General features: G+C 40.2%; 1 protein-coding gene across 1 annotated transcript; it reads left to right on the top strand.

Annotated features, from left to right (window-relative positions):
• Nucleotides 1-24070, top strand: Hoatz (HOATZ cilia and flagella associated protein). Its single transcript, XM_052728907.1, is given in 8 exon segments — nucleotides 1-134; nucleotides 3693-4082; nucleotides 4084-4141; nucleotides 4619-4657; nucleotides 5107-5177; nucleotides 20733-20792; nucleotides 21360-21412; nucleotides 23753-24070. Coding segments are annotated over 7 exon segments (504 nt in total). The 5' UTR covers nucleotides 1-134; nucleotides 3693-3917; the 3' UTR covers nucleotides 23811-24070.
• Nucleotides 24071-26398: the final 2328 nt, after the last annotated feature.

The raw sequence follows: 26398 nt of genomic DNA, 5'->3' as shown, positions 1-26398 counted from the left end.
TCTTCCTAACAGAACTAGAGCACACACATTTTTGATCATCATTTTACTTGTTATCTTTGAAGAAAAAATTTTACAGTCTAAATTTCAAGACATCTCATACACCTACAGCTTTGGATGATAGCAATCAAACTCAGGTAAGATATTTAAGATGCAACTGATAATCAGGGAAAAAATCACATCAACTAGGTGGAAGCAGTAAGCATAGAGTAAAATTGAGCAAAATGTAAAGTAACTGATTTTGTAATGACGTCCTCACGAAATTTATAACTCTTCATGTTGTTAGCGGGATGGAGGATAGTTCTGCTAGTTTTTTTTATTTGTGAACATTCAAATGACATTTTGTAGCATACAACATTGTACCTTTCTCAAACACAGGAAGAATGAATACAAAATTTACAAACGATATCTTTCGCATGTTAATTTTACAATTACCTGGCATGTTCTACTTCACTTTGACTCCTTTCACTTAAGTGTTCATGAAACAAACTACGCTTTTGGAGGAAAAAAATCTATCTTTTATTTTCAAAGATAATGCTAAAATATACACAAGTTTATGCTTGGGAAGTTCTTGAGTTTTAATAGTCTATGTTGGGAATTTGTGCTGAATGTTCCTGATGACTAGCATGTATATGTTATTAGTGGCATCTATGAGACCATTTGCTGGGCTTAGAGATCAGTGTATAGCTAAGAAGTTTCCCTTTGTAAACTGTAAGGCTTTTTGGATCAATACAAATGGGTATCATTATACTGTGTACAGGAAGACCACAGTGTGGAGAGGCTGCTTCCTGTTGAATTTCACCAAGTTTGCAATCATAAGGTATTGTATATCCTCTCTGGGCTCATCAGTTAAAGGAAAAGAGAGGAAAGACTAACTTAAAGGACAGAAATATTAGTGAAGATGGCACAGAAATGCTGTCACTGCCCGCTCAACGCCTCCTACTCCAGATACACACACACACACACACACACACACACACACACACACACTTTATCAGATGGGAAATAGTAAGAGCCAGGAAAATGAAACTGTCGCAAGACATTGCTTCCGCAGATCTCACTCTTAATGTCCAAATCTACCCTTGCTTCAAGGATCTACTCAAAATCTCACCTCCTTTAAGACTGGTATCTGTCAGCTCTTCTTGACATCCCCCTATCCCCGACACCCCATCCCTGCGCACTTCTTCCTATTAGTAAAATCTATCAGTTTAGCAACTTCATACTACTGTCTGGAACAGTAAATAATGTGTGCTCATTTTGTGTTATCACCTCAACTGTCTTATGGACAGTAGAACCAATGCCCTTTAGGTGCTGACTATGTAACATTTAAATAAAACAGGAACCCAACGTGGGAATGGTTTCCTCAAGGCTTACCATGAGAACACAAAAACAGGGACTTTGGTGTTAAAGGGGCCACACTTTGACCACAAGGGGGTTGGTCCAATGTCTGACTAGAAGAGAGGCCCTCGCCTCACTGCATGGCCCTGTAAAGGCAATCCTAAGAAAGAACTCAGGTATTGGCAAGGGCAATCCTGCAGGCAAGAGTACCCAGGCCTGCTCCTGCGGGAAGGCTCAAGCCTCCAGCTGAGGTGCCTGAGAAGCTGTTTCTGAGAATGGGCATGAGCACTGAGTGGGCTAGGGAGCTTCTTGGGCTATAGGGGAGAAGAGATGAATGTAGGTCTTTGCACTTCCTACTACACCATGAAGATAAACTTCTCAAGAATCTGTGCCTCCATCTCCCGGGCCCCTTCCCAGGAGGCTCTTCAGGAGCCCGCCCATTGCCCCTTCTGGTAGCTTCTGCCTCCCCTCCCCCACTCGCCCCGCCCCCTCGGCCTCGGGGTTCCAAGGGCGGTTGGTCGCCGAGCCACGGCCACTCGGCCAGTAGGAGCTGCCGGGCGCGCGGGGTGGACAGAGCCTGCTGTAAGAGTTGAGGCTGGAAGCCGAGGAGAAGTTGTCGGAGGCGGGTCAGACCCGGCGTGAGCGGAGCAGGAGTCCGTCCCGATACCCAAGGGACGGGGGCGGAGCGGGAGGGTCTCGGGGGGACGGCGGGGACAGGGGGCCCGGCGCCCGGGGGTCACCTGGGGTCGCGTGCGGCCCTGCGGGGTATGGGGGGGCCCCGGGAGCCTGGGGCATCTTCTCTCGCTCCGCCACCCTCGGCTGTCGGCCGTGGCGAAAAGGGGGCGAGGGGCCGGACCCTCGGGAGCTGCAGCGGCGGACGCCCGGTGCTCGGTTTGTAGGCAGTGTAATTAGCTGATTGTACCGCGGTGCTGACAATCACTAACTCCACTGCCATCAAAACAAGGCACAGCATCACCCGCCGCCCGCTGGAGGAGAAGCAGGCGGCCGCAGCCCCGCTGACTCTGCAGAAAGCGGAGGCCGGGGCCGGGATGCGTCAGCGAAGGGGCCCCCGAGCACGAGGTCGTAGTGCAAGTAACCCTCCCTCGGAGACCAGCGGCCTCCTTTAGGGACCGTTCGGCTACCTGTGTCTAGGAGCCAAAGCAAAAACGGTTCAGTGATATGCAAAGAGAATCGGTTTACACCGGCCTTAACATTTAAAAAAAAAAAAAAATAAATGCCTGGAGGAGCCCCCCAGAACAGTTCCTGCTGTGTGCTGTGATTCACTGCCTGTTTTCCACTTCTGAGAAAGCTATCACCAAGGCAGCGACTAGAGTCAACCACAGCTTGGCTGATGATTTGCTGGTCACAACCAACATCTGAGAGCACCAACTTACAGACTGCTGGCTTTTTCTATGAGTCTAGTTACTAGGCAGTGTAGTTAGCTGATTGCTAATAGTACCAATCACTAACCACACGGCCAGGTAAAAAGACTGAGAGTCCTCCGACTGAGCCTCGTGCGCATCGTCAATTTGCTAAGGACAGGGCCATAGGGAAATGCTCACATACCATCTATTATCTACTAAGTGTTTTAGGCAAAAGAAAAACTACCACTTAGCTGCTAGGTATACAATGTGTGCTATATAGAGGGAGGGGGGACGAGGCGGGGTACGTTTCAGTGATTTTTAAATACATTGGAAAATAGAAATTATCCCTTAGCTGATGTGGTCATTATATTGATTTGTGATTATAAATCTTTGGACTTTGCCTGACTCTATATTATTAACACTCTGAAAAATAAAGTGCCACAATGTCAGCTATCGATATTATCGTGTGTCCATTGCTTTTCCAAAACTGGCTTTAGGATGCCCATCTCAGCTCCTGTCAATCCCTAAAGTAATTAAATGGTCAATTCCTATAATCACACATGATTGTAAACCTGTTTGGAAGGATACATTAAAAACGTTTTCATAATTTTTCACGGGGGTTGAGGGGAGGACTCAGCCCGCTTTACTAGTTTTTGTTTTTGTTTTTATAACGGTTGCACTCTAGGCAACTTTTGGCGTTAATAATTAGTGAACACAATTTAAACCCAGCTTGTTTCCTAAGATTTATAATAAAAGATTTGGGAAGCTTTTTTAAAAACACAAAAACTGTATCCATGGGTCCTTCTCGGCCCTGTTCTGATCTAGGACACATTATGCCGCCTTGATGTATCAACGCAGACCGCGGGCTGGGGTGCTGAGCCTTGGCAAGCTTGTCCAAAAGAGGAGCTCTTTAAGTTCACTTTATTCAGCTATTTGGGGGAGGGGACGCTGATTTAGGATCTAAGAGACTTAACTGCTCTCCACTGACTCCAGGACTGTACACATCACAAAGTTGAGGCTTTGACTCCGAGGCTTGACTGTGGCCCTGAAAGCTGTGACCTTGCAACAGAAGCCAGCTGCAGATGGGCCACAAGCGCTCGAGGAACCCTCAGATCCTAAGGAAGAAACTCCGGCCTTCCCGTGTGGTGACCGTTACCAACTGGACGGTTCTCCGGTGGGGGCGGGGCAAGGGAGCTAAGGGAAGCGTCCTGAGTCACCATGGAAACGGGGTCCAGAAGCAGTCCTAGCGGGAAGGAATCCCACGAAATCTGCTCCCCTGGATTACTGGTGTTCACCGGCTGTTCCGAGCAGGATGCCAACTTGGCTAAGCAGTTTTGGCTCGGGGCGTCCATGTATCCCCCTACCGAATCTCAGCTGGTGCTAGACCAGAGACAGCCGTCAGAGGCTACCGGTGGCGAGGCATTCCAAAGCCCATGTGAGGGGTGAGTAGTAAGGTTGCCTCCTCAAAGGAGAAACTGCTCAGCCTAATTGTAAAAGAATCAACTGAGAGATAGAAACAAGCGGGTAATAGGTATATGCAAATATATACACAAATAGTTTTGAAACTGCTGCAATTCTCCACCGCAAAGACGGTATCATTGTTACATATAAAAATACATCCTAAGAGTCCCTGAAATGAGGGCTTCTATTTGGCAAGTAGGATGGGTTAATCTAAGAAAATGATGTGTATTGGCTAAAAAGACATTAGGAAAGCATTTACATAAAATTGAGTTCAAACTTGAAAGCCTGAGAAAAAGTTGGAGGCAGAATCAAATTTAGGAACCACGTTCCCTGACAGACAAGCCTTTGGCCAAGGATGCATAAAGTATTCTTATTCAATATTAATAGGTATAGAAAATTAAAATATCTTTAATGTTGTCTGCTTCTCCAATAACTTACTTTCCATTTGTATTTCTTAGAGAAAAGTCCTGCCCGGCCCTTTCCCTTTCATCATAACAGTAAGTACCAGGTTTTTATACCCTTCAATCAGTAGACTCCCCAGACTGTCCCTAGGACTTTCAGAAATGTAAACATTTACACTGAAGTTTAACTAAGTTGTATACCCCACATCTTGCCTCAGGGCCCACAGCACTCACCCAGAAGATAACTTCCTGTAACACGTGACCAGAAATGTAGATTAGCATCTGTGATGCCACAGGCACTTCCTCTCTAGAGACTGTTTCTTGCCTCTACTCATGCTTACTCACCATCTAAAGGGATTAAAGGATTCCCAGTGGCATAGATAATTAATTCAGTCTCCTGCTATTTATGAATCTGACTATAAAGTTTCAAGACAGTATATATTTGTATCCCCTCCTGCTCTATTAATCCATACCCAATTTTATGTCAATACTATAAGAATCATGATAAAGTTATTTCAGATTAAATTTGACTTTATTTACTCTAGAGGAGATGAATTTCTTTGCTAAAGCCCAAAAGATTCAAGAATCTGAAGAAAAAGCAAAGTATCTCCAAAAGGTGGGTCAGTGCTTCATTTCTTCTGGTTTTCATTGCTCTTCTAAATAATTTGGATAAATAGTGTTTGTTTATCGGTGCTGAAGATATTTTACTTTCAAACACATGCAAATAAAATGTGTTTTTCAGCTATCTTGGCCTTGAAAAACTTTTTTGTTAACATTTTAATTCAAAATTTAGAAATTCTTGGGGCTGGAGAGATGGCTCAGTTGTTAAGAGCACTTACCTCTCAGAGGACTCAAGTTTGGTTCCCAGTGCCCATGGCAGATGGCTCACTGCTGCCTGTGACTCCAGTTCCAGGGGGTCTCTCTTCTAGCCTCTGTGGGCACACGGACACACACACACACACACACACACACACACACACACACACACCTTTTAAAAGCCAGGCCTAGTAGCACAGACCTCTATTCCCAGACAGTAGAGAAGCAGAGGCAAGAGAATCAAAAGTTCGCAGCTAGGTGCTGAGGAAATGGATCAATGCTTTAGGATACTTCCTATGCAAGCATAGGGACATTAAAATCATCTCCAGAACTCTTGTAAAAAGCCAGATGGGGCTGCACACTATTGTAACTCCAGTGCCATAGGAGATGGAGACTGGAAGATGGCTGGGGCTTGCTAGCTCCAGGCTCAGTGGAAGACCCTGTTTCAAGGGAAGAAGGCAGAGAATACAGCAAGATACCCAGCATCCTCCTCTGGCCTACACACACAAAGAGGAGCACACATCAGCACAGACAGTATGCATGCATCCCTCATAAAACACACACACCAATGCAAATTTAATAAACACATAGCAAGGATACTTAAAACAATTCACAAATATCAAAAACATTCAAGGCTCAGTGGGGATGTAGAGTTAGTTCAAGTTCTGCTTGGGAAACTTGGTGAGACTTTTATAATTTTAATAAAAGTTAAAAAGAGGGCTGTGGATATAGCTCAGTGGTAGAGCACTTACCTAGCATGTGAAATGCCCTGGGTTTGATCCCTATTACTATAAAAAAGAAAAATGCATTCTATTAAATTTCAGCTATTCTTGGTCTCTGCCAAAGCTCACAGGAACATCAGACTCATAGAACATAGACTCACTTTTCAAAAAAAGCCTCAAACCATACACAATAATCTAAGAACAAAAATACTTTTAAAACAGGAAAATTTGTTGTCTTAATAGGTCAAAACCAAGGGAACCAAAGCATGAGTCTGTCATTTGGCCCTGTTTTAACTAAAAGCTGATAGTAAACACATTGGTGTCCTGAAGCCTCTTTTTGGCAGTCACTTGATGGAACTAGAGCTTTTAACTCGGCAGTTAATACGATGATTAATAGCAACACTTAGTTTGATTCATGGATAAACTCTATTTCAGTATCAAAGAGATAGAATACCTATTTTTAATCGCTGAAACATATTGGCAAACTCTAAAGGATATACTGGGAAATCCACATAAATTACAGATCAAGTCACTTGACTCTTCTGGTCACAACAGTTCACTTTCAAATAAATTGATTAAAAATACTTAGAATGTTAAGTACCAGACCCTGTCTCAAAAAAAACAAAAAAGAATACTATGTACTATGTGTTTATAACAGAATTTATAGGGTTTTTAAAAAGACTATTGTGTGTGTGAGAGAAAGTGCAAGTGGACACACACTCCACTGCATGCATGTCAAGGTCACAGGACAATTCTCAGGAGTCAGTTCTCACTTTGCACCTTGTTGAAGGTTTTTCTTATTTCTGCCTGCTGGCTATTCAGGCCAACTGGCTGGTCTATTTCCAGATGATTCTGTCTCTGCCTCCTGTCTTGCTGTGATTACAGATGTGTACCACTACATCTGTCTTTTACATGGGCTCCAGCATCAAATTTGAGTTTTCAGGACTGTGTGGCTGGTGCCTTTACCCACTGAGCTCTCTCCTCACCCTTTACAGGGATATCTTTTCATTTTTAAAATCACATTTACTTATTATTTGTATGTGATGCATGTAGGTAGGTCAGAGGCCAACTTGTGTGAGTGGGTTCTCTCCTACCATGTGGGTCTCAGGGATCAAACACTGGTAATCAGGCTTACAGCAAGTGCCTTTTTATCACCGAGCCGTCTCTCTGTCCCCTTTTATAGGATTTTTTTTAAGCCTAATTTTCATTACAGCTAAGAGTATAGCTCAGTGGTACAGTATTTGCCTAGCATGCATGAAACCATAGATTTGATTCAATTCATGCATCACACACACACACACACACACACACACACACACACACACACACCATTGAGCCAGGAATGATGACTCATCCCTATAATCCCAACAGCAGGGAAGCGAAGGGAAAGGAGCCTCTCATGAACTGAGGCCATACATACATAGTGATTTCTAGGCAAATTCAACTGCTTTGGTGTTTTTGCAATTTAATTTTCATTGTACTTCATTTTAGGAAAGGATTAGAAATAAACGTTAAAGCCGGGTGGTGGTGGCGCACGCCTTTAATCCCAGCACTCGGGAGGCAGAGCCAGGCGGATCTCTGTGAGTTCGAGGCCAGCCTGGGCTACAGTGCGAGCTCCAGGAGAGGCGCAAAGCTACACAGAGAAACCCTGTCTCGAAAAACAAAAAAAAAAAAAAGAAAATTAAACATTAAAGACAAACTTAGTAGTCAATTTTATTGACTTTTGTCAAACAGTAAGAATGATGTGAATTACAGGGGACTGTAATATTATACACCACATATAATATAAGTAATCTTCCATATCTTGTGTCCTTCTTTTAATTTATTAACTACTCAATTCCACATGTATCTATTGAGAGCTGTCTTGGTACCTGTACTACATTAGTTGCAGTCAATGATTATGATGTATTCTTACGGTAAATGTAAATGATAGTACAAGAACATATCAAACTGGGCATAGTAGTATACCCTTCTAATATCACCATTTAGGAGGTTGTGGGGAGCAGATGAAGTCCCCCAGTGAATTGTTCGATATGAGTGCAGGCATGTATGTCAAGGACCTCAATGCCTTAGACCCATGGGAATGGCAAAGCCTTCCCTGGTCCTTGTTTGGCAGAGTGTTAAAAAATGTGGCTCACAGATTCCTCCTCCCAAATGTTTACAGCCTGAGACTTCTCCTCTACCAAGATTAGCTAAACCTCACTCCTTGTTCAGGGTTATGTAATAAGCCTGCCTCCTCACTCAGCCGTATAAAATAAGCAGGCTGACTTTCCTGGCTGCTGCATCTCCACTAGAGGGCATTTCTGTATGTGTGTCTGTGTGTCTATCCTTTCTTCATTCCCTGGTAGCCCCAGTTTTGTTTTCAGGACTCGTGTGTGTGGGTCACAGCAAGAGGTGGAGGAAGGAAGAAATTCATGAGTTATCGTCTATAAGCCTGGGCTATATAGAAGATCCTATTTCAAAAAACAAAAATGCAAAAACAAAAACAAACAAACAAATGTCAGGTGTGGTGGTGCACGCCCTTAATCCCTGCACTTGGAAATTCAAGTGAGACCCTGTCTCAAAACCAACAACAACAACAAAATCTCACTGAAGGTCAAAATTAAGGTTAAGAAATGAGGAAACTTTCCCAAACCAGGAGTTTTGAAAATTGTTTCTTCAGCCTGCAGTACACTTTCTTGTCACTAAAATGCCCTTCCTTATCTGCCTTCAAGGCCTGGCTCCCATGACAGTTTGTGAAAGCCTTCCCAGAGGTTACCTAGACACCGAGCGAACAGTGCCTTCTCAGTGCTTACAGAGTCGGAAACGGTCTCTCTGAGTGCTGTTTAAAGGCGCTGATCTGTATTTCAATCACCCATGCTTCTTTCTGTCCTGCTAGATTATAGGCATTGTAATTAGCTGACTTTAGAGACCACAGGTTGGATCAGAAACATAACTCGGCCACTTACTGCTTATATGACTCAGCAATGTCCTTAAACTCTATCATAATCAGCTCCCTCAGTAAAGAAGAAATTATTTTTTAAAATATCCACCTCATATATTTGATGTAACCTATATAGTAGCTGGCTGTAGTTTACCCTCCATAATTGTCCCTTATAAAAGGTAGAAGTCATGTCTCATTTGCTTAACTCAATGTCTTTCTGGACACTGAAATTCAGATATTTGTTCATTAGCCCATGAACATATAATCTATGTAACTAATCTACTATGGCTGAATGACTGCTCATACAGTAATATTTTTTGTTGGCATTGGTAGTTTTTGTTCTTGCTGTTGTTGGGTCCAGGAGGTTAGACGCAGGGCCCGTGCATGTGACATAGGACCACAGCTCTGCCATCAGCAGAGCAAGTTTAGTCCTTCCACATCTGGAAACTTTTCTAGGTTGATAATCTTTTGCAAGAATACTTCCAAATGCACAAGCACATCTGCTGTCTTGTCAATTTTGTTTTTATCTCATGTGTCTGGATATGAGAGGAGAGAATGTGACTCCATTAAATATTAACACAGGATCTAGTTTGGGATACTACTGCTTTTCTGCATCTCCAATACCCTCTCTGCATTGTTGGTACCACCATCTTGAAGGTAGAAAATGAATGGAAGAAGACATGGGTTTTTTTCTATGTTACCTATTTAATTTTTCCCATATTGTGAACATAAACATCGGTAAGTATATCCCAGGTATGTTTCATCTTAAAGAGGTGAAAATCATTCCCTATAAGTTCTCTTGAAGATTCATTCAACCATTTTCTTAATATTAATGGAAACCTGGAAATTTCTTTTCCATTTCTCTGAAAGTGGCTTTACAACCCTCTTTCCCAACAGATATTGATTTTTCAGTGGCCAAGGTTTTAAACTTTAATGTTACTCTCCATTTTGGAATATTTTCCAGGGATACATTATAAATGCTTTTTGTTAGTGGACAAAATGCTATTAATCACAACTACTATTTCAGTGATGGATATCAATGGCAGGAAATCAAAAACAATTGAGCATGTCAAGATTAAATGGCTTACTGTGTCCATAAAGGAAGCCTTAAAGCACTGTATTGGACCATTATTTTTCCTTTGAGAGTTCTAAGTAGTCTGAAAACATAATAAATGAATAGTCAGCTAATTCTTTAAAATCATAAAACTAATTTGCTTTCTAGTTTTGCCACCTTAAGAAAGCTCTTTAGCTGATTATCTCTTTATGAAAAGAATTATAAATAATTTATTTGCTAGGAGAGTGAAGAGGTCAGGACAATATTTTAAGGTACATACATAGAAGGTGCATTGGTAATGTACATCTGGAAGCAATTCTAACATGAGGGATGTAAACCAAAGGTTTTTAAGAGGAAAATGTGCCGTCTGTAGTCCAACATCCCAGACAGGTTCTTTACTGAGAATGGCTTTTCAGTCATTCTGTCGCATAACCTGTGCAACCAATACTGACCGTACATAAGTCTTCCCCAGAAGTTTGCTTCATAGTTCTTGCTTAAATCAAAAGCAAGTCATGTCATGATGGCATTATTCTTAGAACCTTAGAATCCTCACAAAAGTGTTTCTAGACCCTGTGGTATGAAATGGGAAGCTTTTTCAACACTATTGCCTATTATCCTGCACTTCCAGAGTAGTAAAAGGGACACTTAGAATCATTATGTGAGCTTCAAAGAGCCAATGAAAGACAACAGAGTTTCCGTAGAGCTGCTGCAGGGCCATTCTGATGGAAGAGAATCCTCTGCTGTGTCAGAGTGATGGGCTTCCTAGACAAATCTAAACGGACCTAGCAGGAGTGTTACTTGGCCTAATGTAAAATAATATTTATGAAATTCTTTTTCTACCATTAAAAGAAGACAATAGGATTGTTGGATTCCTTCTCAACAACAAAACGTATTTAGTTACATTTTACTGTTCCTATTTCATCCCAGCATACAACTGGAAGTCATAAAAGCAGATTGCATTGTGTGTCCATCATTTTCCAAGCCAATCATGAAAGACTAATACATTCGTCTTATTTTATATCATCTTTAATATCACAATTTTTAAAAATTATTCAGTATTAGGGAAAATTTTGGGGAGACGAGGAATTGCCTCAGTCCTCCTTAATACCGTTCAAAATCCATGAAAACACACTTGAGAAAAGAATCAGATTTGGGATCAATATATAAATGCCTTTGCCCCATAAAAATCCAGTCCTATCTGGGCAATGGCGACACATATCTTTAATCCCAGCACTTGGGAGACAGAGGCAGAGGGATCTCTAAGTTAGAGGCCAGCCTGGTCTATGGAGCAAGTTCCAGAACAACCAGGACTACACAGAGAAACCCTGTCTTGAAACAAAACAAAACAAAACAAATCCAGCTTTAGAATTATATAGAGCTTTCAGATGCATCTCTTTTCCTTTTGTCAAAGATCGGTACATTTTGTCTTCCATGTGCTTCACCAGAAGAACAAAGTGAAAACATTTGAAGCTATTAGGTAAGGACTCACATTAACCATCCACTTATAAAAGATAAATAAATAAAGCTACTGAACATAAAATGATGCCCAAAGGGTATTCTGATGAATGAATCATTGAAGACATGCACAAAGCAGTTGAAATTGTTGAGTTACCACACAAATCTCCTGCTGAGCACAATCTGATCCTCTGCCTTCATGTTTGAAATCATACTGTAACAAGTATCCTTTGTGTGTGTGTGTGTGTGTGTGTGTGTGTGTGTGTGTGTGTGTGTGTGTGTGTGTGTGTTCCTGAATGTGTAACTTTGCTATTTTAAATGGCCTCCATGTACTGAAGTGCGCCCTATGTCACTAAATATAAAAAGACCATGATGCAACTTATGGAGAAAATGCATACATCATATGAGCCTTGCTCAGGCCTGAGTTAGCATGCTATTAGCTATGATTTCTATGCTGATAAATCAACAGTATATTTTGAAACAGAAAACACACATAAAACAAGGTTATATGAATAGTTCCAAGGATTAAATTCTGTAACCAAAGGCTGTCAGGAACCTAAGAGCAATGGGTTGATAGTCACTATTCATTGTTTTTGATGACTTTCTAGAACATAGCACTGCAAATAATGATAATCAAGTGTACTCCCAGAGTTGACCTAATCATAGTTTAAATGTACAAAAGTGTCTGCCTCCTACCACACCTTCCCACATCTACTTACCGTAATTACCCCTTAATGCAACTTGTACTATGGTCATTTGAACCACTTCTACTTCCAAGAACCCACTAAAGATAAAAGACAGCTCTTGGGTGTGTTGAAAATGTTTTCTATATTATCTTTGAATCTCTGGTGTTTCAGATGACAAATGTTCCTAGTGAATATGATAGCTGTTGGAGTAGGTAATGGTATTAGTCTGTATGTCTTGAATTGGGCATTGTTACTACAGACACATGAGGACCCCCACCTCCCCATATGCAGGGCCATGGGGCTAACATCAACTTTATAAGACATTGGCCAGAAGCAACTGAAAATTCTGTTGGCTTAAGAGATGTTAAGAAAATTAGAAATCAAAGCCAAATACATCATTTCAAGCTCAAGAAGGACCAAGCAAGCTGTAAAAATAAAACAGGTAATGGGATGCAAGGTTAGGAAAATCTGCTAAAAGAATTGTTCAATATTTATTCAAAATATGTATTATGTTGTGTCAGGCATTGTGCTAGGCACTAGAATTTAGAAATGAACAACACAAAATATGTTTTAAAGACAGAAATTTAGCCCTTGTATGAAACTTTCTGTCTAATCAAAAAGAGAAACATTTATTAAGGGATTGTACATGGTGGTAGGAGGACAATAAGGTGCTATTTATTCAGTCGAGAAAACCACTAAACTGAGATTTGAAGGAAGAGTGGGGTAGCTAGGGCAGAAGAAGAGACAACAAAGGGAACATGGAGAGGGCAGTCGGCAGCAGAAAGTGTGAGCAAAGACCATGCTAGGAAGGGCATGAAACACCGCAGAAGTCACAGGATCAACATAGACGCTGAAGAGGAAGGTGAGGCCAGAGGAGAAAGAGGAAGATGTCAGAAAAATTCCTAAAGTGGAGGATGATAATATCAGGCTTTCTTGAAAAAAAAAAAAAAACCAGAGTCTTTTCATATGGAGAACGTAGCAAGAGGGGCCAGAAGTGTGGAAACCAGCCTGGAAGCCATTGTGGCCACCCAGCAGGAAGGTATCTTGGAGACAGTGGTACTTGGGAAATAAAATAGATTATATGTTGGATAGAGAACGTAAGGCACAGCAGGTATCAAAAATAGCACAGTTTTCTGGCTTCCATAGCAGGATGGATGGTGCCAGATGATGATTAAAACTCACCAATTTGCGTTGTTTTTGAGCTAAGCGGGTGAAGCTGTCATGTGGCCTGTGAAACTCTTGTCTAAAAAGAGAAGTATGGGCCTGGGAGAAGTTTGAGAGCCATCTGTGTGGGGAGACCTCTACTCCTCCTTTTGGACAGGACAGGAAAGACATATCTGAAAGATGAGCTCAGCCCCATTTATCCATTCATCCTATCTGTGAAATGGTGAAAATATTAGTCTCAGTAGTCCTTTGTCAGCTAGGGACAAGCTTTGATAAATACTGCAGACTAAATCGTCAACAAAAGGTATTTCAATCATATGCTGAAAGCATTCCCTAGTATATGTGTAATTTACGAAATTTTAAATTATATTATATGCTCATATTTTCCTCAACATCAAAATATCACATTGCATTCTTTAAATATACTTTTTTAAGTGATTTAAAGGAGTCTTTTTAAAAATATACCATGCTAGCCCTTCATGCACTGTGTAATTTTTTTTTTTGTGGGGTGGGGCGGGGACAGAAGGTTAGTTTTTTGTTTTTGTTTTTTAGTGGGAGGAGTGAGACACAGTCTTACTTTGAAGCCTAAGCTGCGCTGGAACTCACAGTAATCCTCCTGCCTCAGCCTCCTTAATGCTAGGATGAGCTACCACATCTGGCAGTATGTGAAAGTTTTAAAATGGAAGCTACATTCTTTAGGCAATTACTATTGATTTTCTATTTACATATATGTAACACAACTAAAAATAAATATGTAACAGAGCCAAGAAAAATGTATTTTCCTCCCTAACAAAAAAATTCATACTTAATTGAAATCTATAGTCTTTATAAAGTCTACATTTAAAAAATTTTTGTATACTCTCTTATGGAATGACTTGTTTCTTCATTTAATAAATGCTATTTTTAAAATGAAGCTTATATGTGTTAGAGCAGAGAAACTGAGCCAAGATAGAGCTATTTCCAAGAAGTATGAAACGGTCTTAGCACTGCATCTTTTTCTGCAAGTCAGCATCTTCTCCCTCTGATTAATAACCCTCTATCACATTCTGTCCATTCCCATAGATCACTGCAGTTAGCCCTGTTTATGAAACTCATATTGCTTCTAGAGAATGTCTCTTCACTGGTTATTCAGCTGGTCTTTTACACACAGTAGATTATTTGAGAGCTAACAGTTCTTCGTCTTATTACAACAGTGCATATAAATCCTCACTGCAGCAAACACAGCATCTGCATGGTATGTTCCAGACGGCAGCATAGAGAATGGCAAGCTCATGGATGAAGCTGAGCAGAGTTTTCGCCTTTTTTTTTTTTTTTTTTGGTTTTTTTGAGACAGGGTTTCTCTGTGTAGCTTTGTGCCTTTCCTGGAACTCGCTTTGGAGACCAGGCTGGCCTTGAACTCACAGAGATCCGCCTGCCTCTGCCTCCCGAGTGCTGGGATTAAAGGCGTGTGCCACCACCGCCCGGCCGAGTTTTCGTCTTTTGAAATCAAGTCCAGATATGTGGGCTTTTTCTTTTACTGATATTTTTACCTTAAGCCAATCACACTTTTTACCCTCCATAAGACTGCATTTGTAACACACATGTGAAATTTGGTTTAATGATTAAGATTCTGTGAAAACAAGAAGAGAATTTCCCTAGTTTACTCCTGACCATAGACACAGAATTAAACATTAAATGATAACACCTAAAGAAAATGAAGATCAAAAATTTTTTTTCCAGTTTTTCAAGACAGGGTTTCTCTGTGTAGTTTTGGTCCTGGATCTTGCTCTGTAGACCTGCCTCGCCTCGAACTCACAGAGTTCCAATAAAAGTCCCCTCACTACATAATAATCAAATCACTAAACATACAGAATAAAAAAAATATTAAGAGCTGCAAAGGGAAAAGGCCATGTAACATATAAAGGCAGACCCATCAGAATAACACCTGACTTCTCAATGGAGACTCTAAAAGTCAGAAGGTCCTGGACAGATGTTATACAGACACTAAGAGACCACAGATGCCAGCCCAGACTATTATACCCAGCAAAACTCTCAATCACCATAGACGGAGTAAATAAGCTATTCCATGATAAAACCAGATTTAATACCTATGCACAGATTCAGCCCTACAGAAAGCACTAGAAGGAAAAAATCCAACCTAAGGAAGTTAGATGCACCCATGAAAACACAGGCAATAGATAATCCCACACCAACAAATCCCAAGGAAGGGAAACACACAACACTACCGCCAAAAGATAAATAACAGGAATTAACAATCAACAGTTAATATCAATGGACTCAATTCGCCTATAAAAAGACACAGACTGACAGAATGGATATGAAAACAGGATCCATCCTTCTGCTGCATACAGGAAACACACCTCAACTTCAAAGACAGACATTACCTCAGAGTAAAGGGCTGGGAAAAGTCTTTCCAATCAAATGGACTTAAAAAGCAAGCTGGTGTAGCTATCCTAATATCTAACAAAATAGATTTCAAACTTAATCAAAAGAGATCAAGAAGCACAATAGTTGATACTGATTTTCATTTTTGAAATGAAGATTGAATGTCAGCCCTCCCTTCAACCTGTCCCCATATCTCTTTCAAAGGCTCTAGCAGGTGTTTGAAACAACAGACACATGAAGTGTGGAGTCAACTAGAAGTGGAAATGAGTTTGAATGCCGAGTTTTACCAGTTACTGCTTGGTTTAGTGACCCTGAGCAAGGGTGTCTATTTTTCTGTGTAAGAAATAATAAGCGTTATAAAACTAAACTCACACAAAGCCTGAGGCCTAGAAGTTACTCAATGAAAATGTGTTTCAAGTCCTCTCTGCTCTTTTTCCCTCCCATTCATTTCAACATTTTGAAAGGATTAAAAGAAATATTTCCTCTCATAATAATAATGATGTTTAATAGTTACAACTTTTTAAATGACCACCATTTGCCATTCATTGTATTAAGCATTTTTATCATCTCCAATTTTCACAACTGTCCTCACAGAAGAGAAATAAGATTTAGGAAAGTTGATTTACCCAAGACCACAAACTTCTATCCTATTTGAATGATTACAGCTCGGGGGAGGAAAGGAGGAGTTAGAAGACATAGTTAAAGATACCATCTGTCAGGGCTGGAGAGATGGCTCAGAGGTTAAGAGCACTGGCAGTTCTTCCAGAGGTCCTGAGTTCAATTCCCACCAACCATATGGGGCTCACAACCATCTATAATGGGATCTGATGCCCTCTTCTGGCATGCAGGTGTACATGCAAACAGAGCACTACAGACATAAAAATAAATAAATCTTAAAAGGTTATTTTTTTAAAAAAAGATACACGCTGTCATTAATCTCAATGTGAAATTGGGATTCAAGCCCAAACATACCTAACTTCATTAACTCATGCTGCCACTTAAATTGTCTGGCTTTGAAAAGCCAAGAAGTGAGAACTAAATGTTTTCACAGTGATACCAAGTTTGTTAACCACCCAATGCACACTAAATTTATATATAGTATCATCGATGTAATCAACTTTTATCAGCTATTTCTTCAGGAATAGTATAAATACAAGTAATACAATTAGACTATAAAGTAATTATCAAAAGTTAATGTTTTAAGTGTTAATTATGATCCTCCAATAGTATTGTTTTAGGGGTTAATTAAATTATCAAATGTTTTATAAATGTGAACTTCTAATAAATAACTCATCCAAAATATGGTTGAAAATGAGCTACTCATGATGTAAATCGCAAGGATTTCTTCTCACCACTAAACTGCATTTAGCTTTCCTGGAAGAAATTTCTTAGAATAGTTCACAACATTTTGTTCAGAGGACACGGTTGTTTACAGTAGTTTTGTTATTCATTACCAGGAAACATGTTCAGGAAGCAGAAATCAAATGTCATTTGAAATCTTTGTGTCTGAGGTTATAGTTACTAAAATCTATTCTGATAAAAAAGGACCTAAAATCCAAGGAAAAAATAAATTTATTTTTGTCCTGTTATTTTTTAATCTTAATAGTATTCATCTTTTTATACCAGAAGCATGTGACAATTCAACTTTCCTATCATGTCCCAAGAGTTACATAGAAAAGAATTATAAAAGTTTGCTTGTAGGAGGATTTTTATAACTAAACTTACCCAATTTTTAATTTCATTTTCTGAAACATTGAGGACTATATTTGGCTACTACCTGTGTTACACAATACAATGATTCTATTCATATAACCCTGACTCAAGCAATTCAAGTCCATAGGAATTCATTAATAATCACATTGTAGCTCTAATGAAAGATAAAAGGATGGTGAGGTTCTAAAAGAGACACGCAGCAACTAAGAAAGTGGGGAGAGTAAGCGCACCAGAGTAAGGTACAACATGCTGTGTAGTCACAATATGGGAGTGACTCATTCCAACTGAGGACACATGGCACCTGTGCAATGACAGCATCCCAGGTTGTACTGGCAGACACTGCTTTATCACCTGTAAAAGTTGATAGGTCACACAAAAGTTTGCTTAGTTGCAAAAGTTCATTTTTTTCATACATTCACTATGATACAGATAATGCCTAAATGTGAGATATAAAGTACAAATCTTCTTCCAAAATATTAAAGCTTCATAGGCTTGTAAGGCAAAATTTTGGCTGGGAATGATGGTGCGCACCTTTAACTGTGGCATTCAGGAAGCAAGGGTAGGCAAATCTCTATGAGTTCAAGGCCAACCTGCTCCACATAGAGAATTCCTGACTGACCAGGGCTACATACTGAGACCCCGTCTCAAAAAAGAGTTTTAAAATAAGAAGTAAAAGGCATTCGTACAATTTAGTGCAAATCCAAAGCACCCAGTAGACCTGGCCTATGGTGATATTTTATTTGTACTGAAATGTGATTTTATTTGTATGTTAATAAATAAAGTTGCCTGGCTGTCAAAGCTAATAGCAAGCCATAGCAGAGCTGGGCATGTGTGGCGCATGCCTTTAATCCCAGCACTTGGTAGGCAGAGCTAGGTAGATCTCTGTGTGGTCAAGGATACAGCCAGCATTAGAGACACACGCCTTTAATCTCAATACCAACCATAGAAAATCTGGAGGTCTGTACAAACAGGCAGTGATGAGGTGGTCATGTGGTTGGGTTTACAACCAATGAGAAGGCAGAACAGAAAGTCTATATGAAGACAAACACACAGGAAGTAGGTCTCTCTTGGCTGAAGTGGCTAGCTGCAGCAGACGGGTAAGGCTCTTAGTTCTGATCTCTTGGCTTTCTTCTTTGCATTGGTTCTGTGTTTCTTTTTTTTTTTTTTTTTTTTTTTTTTTTTTTTTTTTTTTTTTTTTTTTTTTTTTTTGGTTTTTCGAGACAGGGTTTCTCTGTGTAGCTTTGCGCCTTTCCTGGAACTCGCTTTGGAGACCAGGCTGGCCTCGAACTCACAGAGATCCGCCTGGCTCTGCCTCCCGAGTGCTGGGATTAAAGGCGTGCGCCACCACCGCCCGGCGGTTCTGTGTTTCTTATTTTAATAAGATGGTTGGTTACATCTACACTGGCCCAACTGCTGGTAACAGCTGCCAATCATGGGCCCTCTTCTCTCTGTCTCAGGGCTCCTGGTGTCACTCTCTTCTTCTTTAGCTGAGCGATGGAGACTGGAGAATAACCCCGAGGGATGAGCAATGTGCAGCTTGGATAGTGTTGTGCACTGCCTCCTCTGTCCTAAAGCTTTTTCCCTATCCTGTCTATCTCCATCATGGAACTCACCCTCTCTAAATCTCTGAATCCCCATCCCCACACACACCATAGTGTAAATGAAGGATTCTTGATCTTGGTTCTGTCCTTGTATGCTCTACTAAACCCATCACGGAGCACTAGAAACGATCCACTTGAGTTTTTCTCCATAAGTGTGAAGTCTCTTTCTAGGCAGGAATTGTGTCTTGTTCAGCCACTAACATAGCCGTGTGACAGTATAAGTGCTTATTATGAATTTAAATTAAACTATTATTTTAAAAAATTATTTGGAATACAGTCAATACGGATGAAATTAGTTAAGATGGAATCACACTGGAATAGGGTGGGCCCCTAATCCAATATGACAAGTCATCAGAAGAGGGTGACCTCGACTAGCTGAGAAAAGGAAAAAGTGGGTGTCGAAATGGGGATAAGAGAGGGTAATATGAGGTGAACGTGATCAAAATACATTATATACACACATGAAAGTGTCATAAATAAACCCCATTATACATAATTAATATGTGCTAGTAAAACTTTAAAATGGGCATAGTAAAAAGAGATTTTTGAGGTTGCTTCTTCCACAATAGGGTATACTGTTTCATGATTAAAATTGTTTCTGTAAGTAGAACACTAATAATAAAAAGTAAACACAACCCCCTCCCCAGAGATGACTGCGTGAGACACAGGAAGAATACTAATGTGACAGCAAAGGCAGAGACTGTAGTTCTGTAAGCCAAGGAACGGCACAAATGGCCAGCAGACCACTAGACCATAGGAAGAGGTCCAGAAATCAATTTCAGAGGAAGCATGGCCTTGCAGACTCCTTGGATCTGGATAACTAGCCTCCAGAACTGCAAGAAAAGGTGTTGTTTTAAAGCAAACAATGTGTGCTCCTTTGAAACAGAAGCCCAAGAACAGTACGCAATACATTTGGATGGACAAATTGACTTGGGATTTTCCCATCTCTGAAAATGTTTTTATTTTCACTTTGTATTTCTTTCTTTTAGCCTTGTTCTAAACAGAATGTCCTTTTCCCTGAGTTTGTCTGCTCTGTAGTTTATATATTGATATATCTTCATGCCTGTGATAAACTGGGTTTTATGCTTATGAAAACTTACCTAGTATATGAAATCTGATGGCCAAGAAAAAAAAGGCGGGGAGAGGTACAGGAAAAAGCTTTGTTTTCAATTGCAAGTTCTAAGGCCAGCACTCTTTTGTTGTGAGCTCAGGCCAGGCGTGATCTCTGGGTTTACTGATCCTATAACTAACTGCCATTTAGTATCAATTTCTTTTGGTGGTCAGTAGCTAAGACTTTGTCATCAGAACTTCCATTGAACTGCTTGAGTAAATTGTTTAACCTAATTCTGCCTCAGTTTCCCCATCTGTCAAATGGAGGAGGAAATGTCAAATTTCTGAATTGTTAAAATCATAACAAAGTATTTTAAAGATTTTTAGGATAGTTCATATGGTAAGGTCTAAATAGAAGTTGGTTGTTATGAGCAAATAAAATCTGTATGTTTAAAATGAAAACCAAATTACTCTGCATAGATCTATTGTGGAAAGCATTTTAATATCCTGCTAATGCCAAAGAAAATGAAAAATTCCACCTTCCACAGATACAGGCTTTATTGTTGTATCAAAAGGCTCACTCTTTGTTTTTCTTCAAACAGGCTAAGAAGAGAGATGAGATTCTCCAACTGTTAAGAAAACAACGAGAAGAGAGGATTGCGGTAAGAGTGGCAGTGGGGCAGTGGATAAGTGACTGAAGGCCTGCATGATCTGTGGAAATGTTCACAGGCTTTGCAGACTGCCCTTTAAATCTGTACTCTCATGTCGTAAGCCTTCTATGCACTAAAGACTGGGAAAACATGAGATTAAGTAACTGGACAACCCATAAACCAGAGAGAGTTCCAGCAGTCTGTACCTCTGACGGCAGAAGAAATGAGGTGATTGCCTCGGGATTTATTGTCCACAATTTTATTAAAGTTGTAGGCTATTAATATGGACTACTTTACTGCTAATGATTTGACAATGATTGATCTTTGTAGAGCACAAAAAATAAAAACTTAAGTGATTAAAACCTTTATAAAAATAACTCACTAGAAATATATGGATGTTCAAACACACACTCCTGAATGAGCCTCCAATTCTTTAACCCAAACACTTCCGACTCAATAGTTTTCAGATGTAAGAAGCTTGTCCTTCTAGACTCTGTGATGATTTTACCTTAGACTGTTTTCAAGTGAATACATTTCAGACAGAGGAAGTAAACATTTTTCTTTTTTTCTTTTTTCTAGAAAGAACTGATTTCATTACCTTATAAACCTAAGGCCAAAGTACCTGAAGTAAAGTAAGTTTACTTCCAAAACGTCCTCATCTTTTTATTACTGTCTTTAAAGAACATTTTTGTTTGTCTCCTACCAACAAATCTTCTAAAAACCTACACCACTGTAGGTATGCAGGGATGCCTTAAATAAGCATTCTCCTCACTGGACTCAAGCCTGTGTACATCTGCGGGATGTGCACACGTGTGAGTGCAAAGTGGAGAGTAGGTCCTGCAGCCTCTGTGTGCTTCCCTACCCTCTCACCCTGGGCCATCTCACCTGCCTTCATGCCCTCCCAGCCCACCTTCCCACAATCAGCCTGCCATCCTTAGTGAATCCTCGGGTCTCAGAGATGACCAGCTCTGATCCCATCAGTAATGTGGCCACACTAGCCTGTCAGTGACAGAAGGTTAGAGTGGGACAGGAACACACTCTAGAAGAATTTGAGGGGACTTAGGACTCTGGACAGTATTCTGTTTTCTTGCTTTATTCAGAGAAGAACAGTTGTGGAAGCAATAGGATTTTGATTATTACATTGATGTTGAGTCCAACTCCTTTAAGGTCAGCAAATAGCCTTTAAGAAGAGTGATTATGTCTACATAGATTTTTTTAAATCACTAATTACCTATCTATATTTTCTACGTGATGCTTCACAACTTAGTTTCTTGCTTTCAAGCAAGATGATTTGACTCACTGCCTGTGAGTGGAGGAAGACAGCCTAAAGGAAGGACTTATTAACTGACCCAGATGATGGATAAAGACTGCTGTTTGAAGAGCACAGACATGTCTGTGTGCCTTAGACTTTGCACTCATTTTTACAGAATATTGTGATACTATGTTCACTAATTTGTCTACAAGTGCATTATTTTATAGTTTAAACCTAATTTTTAGTGAATAAATTAGTTTAGTAGGATCATTTACTGGAGCAGGGATGATTCAGAAACAGCTATATCAATGAAAATGAAGTCCCACCCCATATCAGCTTTATACCTCTTACAGAACTTAACACTTGGCATGAGGAAGCATCATTTGGGCATAGAATCCCAGAGAGGCTTTTCTAAAGGTCTCTTGAGAGTCTTATGACCCCCCTTCCCTCTAAAAGTGCATGTTGACAGCCCCATCATCGTAGACCTAGCTATCTGTTGTGTAGATTATTTCATTGCTGTGGCTCAGGGTCAAAGTTAGAAAGATAATTTTAAATTTAAATTCTCACTTAATTTCTTTTGCAATATATTCTCTCCTTAATCCCAAAGCCTGAGTTTCTTTCCATTTCACGGTGACATCTTCCTCTGAACTTAAAGGTCCTGTGTGTACCATCCTTTTGGCAATCACACACTACTATGTGTCCATATTTTATAATTAGCTAACTCGCTACCTTTAAGTTATTTAACAGTTCATGTAATTTTAAGCCTTGTCTATAAATATATTGCAAGCTCCTTGAGAAATTGGATCACCCAACTTAAGTGGATATTGGGATTCCAAATATAGTTGTTTTAAAATCTGGAATACTACGTAATTAAGTATTAGTTAATTTGGAAATTGATGCCTCTGTACACTAACTTATACAAACATTTCTTAAATTTGGTAAATACTTTTCCCTCCATCTTGTCCACTCTGCCCCCAATTCCTACACACAGTGATGCAGGCTTATAACCTCTCACTCAATAGATCTGCTCAGGATAATCTGCGCCCTTTCTAGCAGAAACTAAATGCATAGAGATGCTTTAACAGTGATATACTTAGTATTCACCCTGGTAGTTGTGGGAGCCCACAAAGGTTTTCTAGTGAGATCTGAGCTTGCTTTACACAGCAGGGGATGGCTTGACCACGTGCATGGTCACCAGGTCTGGGATGGTCTGAACTTGGCTGTGCTGAGGGGAGGTCTTTTGCTCCACCCCTTGACATTCCTTTAAAAGCCCCTTAGTAGAGACAGAAGGGGCTGGTAGGTTTTGACCCAGGCCCTCCCGAGGCTATCCTATGTTTCTAACTGTCTCTATCCTCTATATTTCTATCTACATACTTCTCGTTTCTCCCTGCTCAAGAGTACCCTGGGGGAGAAAAAGAGGGAGCTAGTCTCCCTCAGGTAATATTTGCATTTTCAAGGGAGACTAAGTAAAAGGATATAGGAGTAAACAAATAAATCAATTAGGATAGGAGGTTATGGCTCCTGCCCTTCATATCACACTGCCCAGTGTGATAACAATTTCTCTGACATGTGTTTCATACTTGGTCACAAGCCTTAATACACATTCAGAATCCACAATGCTGCCTACTGGGGAAATTCTCAAAAGTCATTCCCCTGCTACATTGTAATCATGATGACTGTATTCTATTGTATAAGAATTGACTCTTTTTGCTGCCTTCAGGGAAGTCTCATCAGAGTCAAACAAACAGGACCAAGAAGAAGTCAAAGCCTTGGAATGATTTGATTGACATATGGTAGCAGGTGACTGACATGTATTCACCTTTGAAGTAAATTATGCTTACATCGGGATCACTAGGTAAAAGATGTGCATATTTCCAGAAATTTGACAATTACTGAACATTCATGCTAAAACAGACTAAAATAAAAGTTGAGAATACAGACAGGTGGATTTTGTCAGTTATTGAACATTTGTGTCTATTTATTGCATACTATTGTGTTTGATGTCATATTGTAATCATCTTTCTCATCTTAAACATCCCAAACTCCTGGTTTTTGTTTTATTTGAAGGATATTTTCAGAATGTGTATATTTTATTTGTATTATGAATACTCAATAAAGAAGAATAAGGGGCTCTATATGCCCCCTGACTCTGGTACTATCAGCAAAACTAATAAAACAAGGACGAAAAGGCATTCTTACAAACTTAAAGACTTCTCTTACCCGTTTCCCAAAATTTGGCTTATTCCATTTCTAGAATAGGCCTGAAACCAGGGCTGAGTTGCTACTGGGTCTATGAGTAATTGGCTCAGCATGGCTGTGTCTTATACACAGTTGCATAACCCAGTTGCCAACCCACTTCGCTCAAACCCTACTCCTTTTGGTATATATTAGAAAAAAGAAGGTCAAGGATGTGTCCCTCTGTACTGTCAAGAAGAAAAGGTATCCTGTCATGTTGAAGTATTTATCAGACAGGTGGCTACTGTGAAGACTGACTGAGCAGGTTGTCAAAACCTAAAGTTTAAGGTCATGTAACTAATACCCTTTGCTCTGATTCCATGTTCGCTGGGGAGTCTTTCCTTGCCTAAAGGAAGACAATATGCTTCACAGGCCAAGCATTGGTTTACCCTAAGTTTATAATTCTCAATGTGTGAACATATTACAGGTTAAGCAACTGTCATCCAAAAACCTGAAATCAGAAAGAGGTTGAATATCCAAAATCCAAATATTTTTGAGTACTGATACGACACCACAAATAGAAAATTCTGGACTTGGCCTCATGTGAGGGTTGCAATAAAAATATGGGCACACTAAAAATATAGTAGAAGGTGCTATGGAGATGGTTCAGTGGCTATGACCGTTTTTCACACAAGCAAGGGAAGCTATGTTTGGATCCCCAGCACCTGTAATCTCAGACTTGGAAGCAGGGACTGGAAGATCTATCTATAGGGGTGGCACGGCTCTCACTGGCCTACTAGTCTAGGCAATTGGTGAGCACCAACTTCATCAAAGGCACTGTCTAAAAAAAATAACATGGAGAGTAAAATAAGTGCAAAATAAGCAGTGGAGGAAGACACTCAATGTCAGTGTCTGGCCTCCATACATGCATGCACAAGTACACGTGTGTGTGTGTGTGTGTGTGTGTGTGTGTGTGTGTGTGTGTGTGTATCACATATACAAAAAAACCAGAAATATTATATTGCAGAGCATTACCTTCAGACTATGTGTAGAAGATGTATAAGAAACAATTTTTCATTTGAAAGTGGGTCCTATCACCAAAACATCTCATTATGTATATGTAAACATTCCAAAAATGCAGAATACTCTTAGCCCAAGCATTTTAACTGGTGGTCTCTTAGTTAACTTTGAGTTCATCAAGCTGAGGAATGGATCTTGGGCCAAAGAAATTTTACCAAGAAAAATTACTTATTGTCTGCCAGGCAGTGGTGGCATATGCTTTTATTCCCAGCACTTGGGAAGCAGAGGCAAGCAGATCTCTGTGAGTTTGACATTAGCCTGGTCTACAGAGCAAGTTTTAGGACATCCAGGGCTACACAGAGAAACCCTTTCTCTAAAAACAAAAGAAAAATTACACATTGTGAGTTTTCTTTGCAGCTCGTCCTCCCACAGTGACACATTCCTGTGATGCCAGGTAAACAGTTAGTTACTACTGCGACGGTACTGCTTAACAGAGTCCTAAAGCAAGCAATATTTACTGTTGCTCATTCAAAAGTCAGCTCATGGTCTGATTGATCAGATTTCAGGCCACTTAAAGCAGCTCCATCACACTATAAGCCTGTCAACGAACTGAGGCAGCCCTGCTCCCCATACCACCCTCTTGGAGATGCTCCTGGACCAGAAGGATAGCTGAGGCATGCTCCTCTGAGTCAAAAGACGCAAGAGAATGAGCAGAACATGAAAGGACTTTTCTGCTATAGGCTCCTAAAGTTCTGGTTTAGTCTATGGATTAATCAAGTCTCCTGGCCCAGAGAAACATATTCAGCCTTTTTAGTAAGGGGGACTGACTATATTAGCATAATAAAGGCTATGTATCCTGGGAGGTGTGAAGAATTGGGGTCACTGCTGCAAGTCACTACACTCAGTTTACTGTATATGCTAGCAAAGCCAATATGGACCAAAGTCAGAGCATCGCAGGGAGAACTCAAGGCACAATTTAACTATTTGAAACAAAATGGTCATTTCATAAGCTGCAACAGGTCTTGTGACATTAGAAAAAAATCACCTAAACTGACATTAAGTCAAATGTAACTGCACGTTTACATATCCTTGACAGACCATCACCAAACTCTCAAGGTAATTATTAATGCCTCCAAGAAATATAATGATAATGCCAAAGGTCACACAGACA

This window comes from Peromyscus californicus, unplaced genomic scaffold (genome assembly GCF_007827085.1).
Source record: "Peromyscus californicus insignis strain IS unplaced genomic scaffold, ASM782708v3 Scaffold_11__1_contigs__length_118956290, whole genome shotgun sequence".
NCBI classification, from domain to species: domain Eukaryota; kingdom Metazoa; phylum Chordata; class Mammalia; order Rodentia; family Cricetidae; genus Peromyscus; species Peromyscus californicus.
This window is presented reverse-complemented; position numbering and strand designations above follow the sequence as displayed.